The 1308-nt window shown below is 31.1% G+C and overlaps 1 protein-coding gene across 1 annotated transcript; it reads left to right on the forward strand.

Moving 5' to 3' along the window:
• Window positions 1–495: 495 nt before the first annotated feature.
• On the forward strand, window positions 496–872 carry LOC110093721 (probable WRKY transcription factor 51; the record flags this gene model as incomplete). The annotated part of the gene is made up of 1 exon (XM_020818697.2): window positions 496–872. A coding segment is annotated over exon 1 (377 nt), but the record flags the coding sequence as incomplete, so codon positions are not given.
• Window positions 873–1308: the final 436 nt, after the last annotated feature.

Consider the following 1308-nt stretch of genomic DNA (forward strand, 5'->3'; position numbering starts at 1 on the left):
CCTAGTGCAGTAATAGCTAAACAACAATTCAACCTTTCGCTTAACCTCTCTTTATTCTAAGAAGTGGAATCAAAATATTTAAAAAAATAAACAAATGAAAATTGAAAATAAAAGCATGAATATTGATAAAGTGCAATTTAAAATATTAATGAAGATAATTATAAATATCACTTTACTTAAAATACACTCATTCATTAAAAAAAAAATCTTAGATGGGCTCTTATATAAGAGAGGTGATAGGCATAAAAATACAATCTACTAAAAAAAACTACCAACTTAATTTAGTGGCAAGCCAATGAACCACATTTCCATTCACAACATCAAAATATCTTGACAACATAAATATTTTTATCTACCAAATCATCACTCAAAGTGGGACCCAACCAACCATCTTCAAGGAAGCTTCCCACCAAAAACAAACACCACTTCTTTTATAAATTCCATCAAAGTCGCCCCCACAAAATTCAAAATTCCTCTCCCCCCACCATCTTTCCTATGGCTGCTCTCTTAGAGTTCATTGACCAATTCACCAACTTCTCTTCCTTTCACTTCCCTGAATTCTACTCCGATGGCCAGCCGGAGCTCGACGTTTACGACTATGCTGAAGCTGAAGATGCCCATCTCTTTGACGAATCGTGCCTCACTTTCACTGGTGAGACGGAGGCGGTAGCGGCGGCGGCGGCAGTGGTTTCGACCGGAAAAGATGGTGGTGAGCAAAGGAATGGACAGGAGAATGACGAAGTGAAGAGGAGGAAGGTAGAGGCTGAGTTTAGGATTGGATTTAGAACAAAGTCTGAGGTGGAGATATTGGATGATGGGTTCAGGTGGAGGAAGTATGGGAAGAAGGCTGTAAAGAATAGTCCAAATCCAAGGTTTGGTTACATCATTCAATTTGATTTTTTGTTTTTGTGATATCATTGCTTATAATCTTTCATAAAACATTTCTTAAGGCCAAATTTTCAGCTTATTTTTAATGGTTCAACTTTTCTTAGAAAAAGAAATAATAAAAAAAATAAAGTTTTTTAAATGAAAAATAAAAAGATTTTTATTTTGCTTGACTGAAAATTTATATTGATGTATTTTAAAAAAAAGGATTTTTATTTTTTTAATAAATGTTATAGAAAAATTAAATTTTAGAAAGAAAATTTAATAACTCAAGCCATTTCACACAAAAATTTAATGTATTATAAATTTAATGTAAGAGAAAAATCTAAAATTATTAAATTTATTTAAATTAATGTAATACATATTTTTTCAATTAGATTAGTAATTTAATTTAAAAGAAATTTAATGATTTTAAATGCATTC

This window comes from Dendrobium catenatum, unplaced genomic scaffold, assembly GCF_001605985.2.
Source record: "Dendrobium catenatum unplaced genomic scaffold, ASM160598v2 original_scaffold_15142, whole genome shotgun sequence".
Taxonomy (NCBI): Eukaryota; Viridiplantae; Streptophyta; class Magnoliopsida; order Asparagales; family Orchidaceae; genus Dendrobium; species Dendrobium catenatum.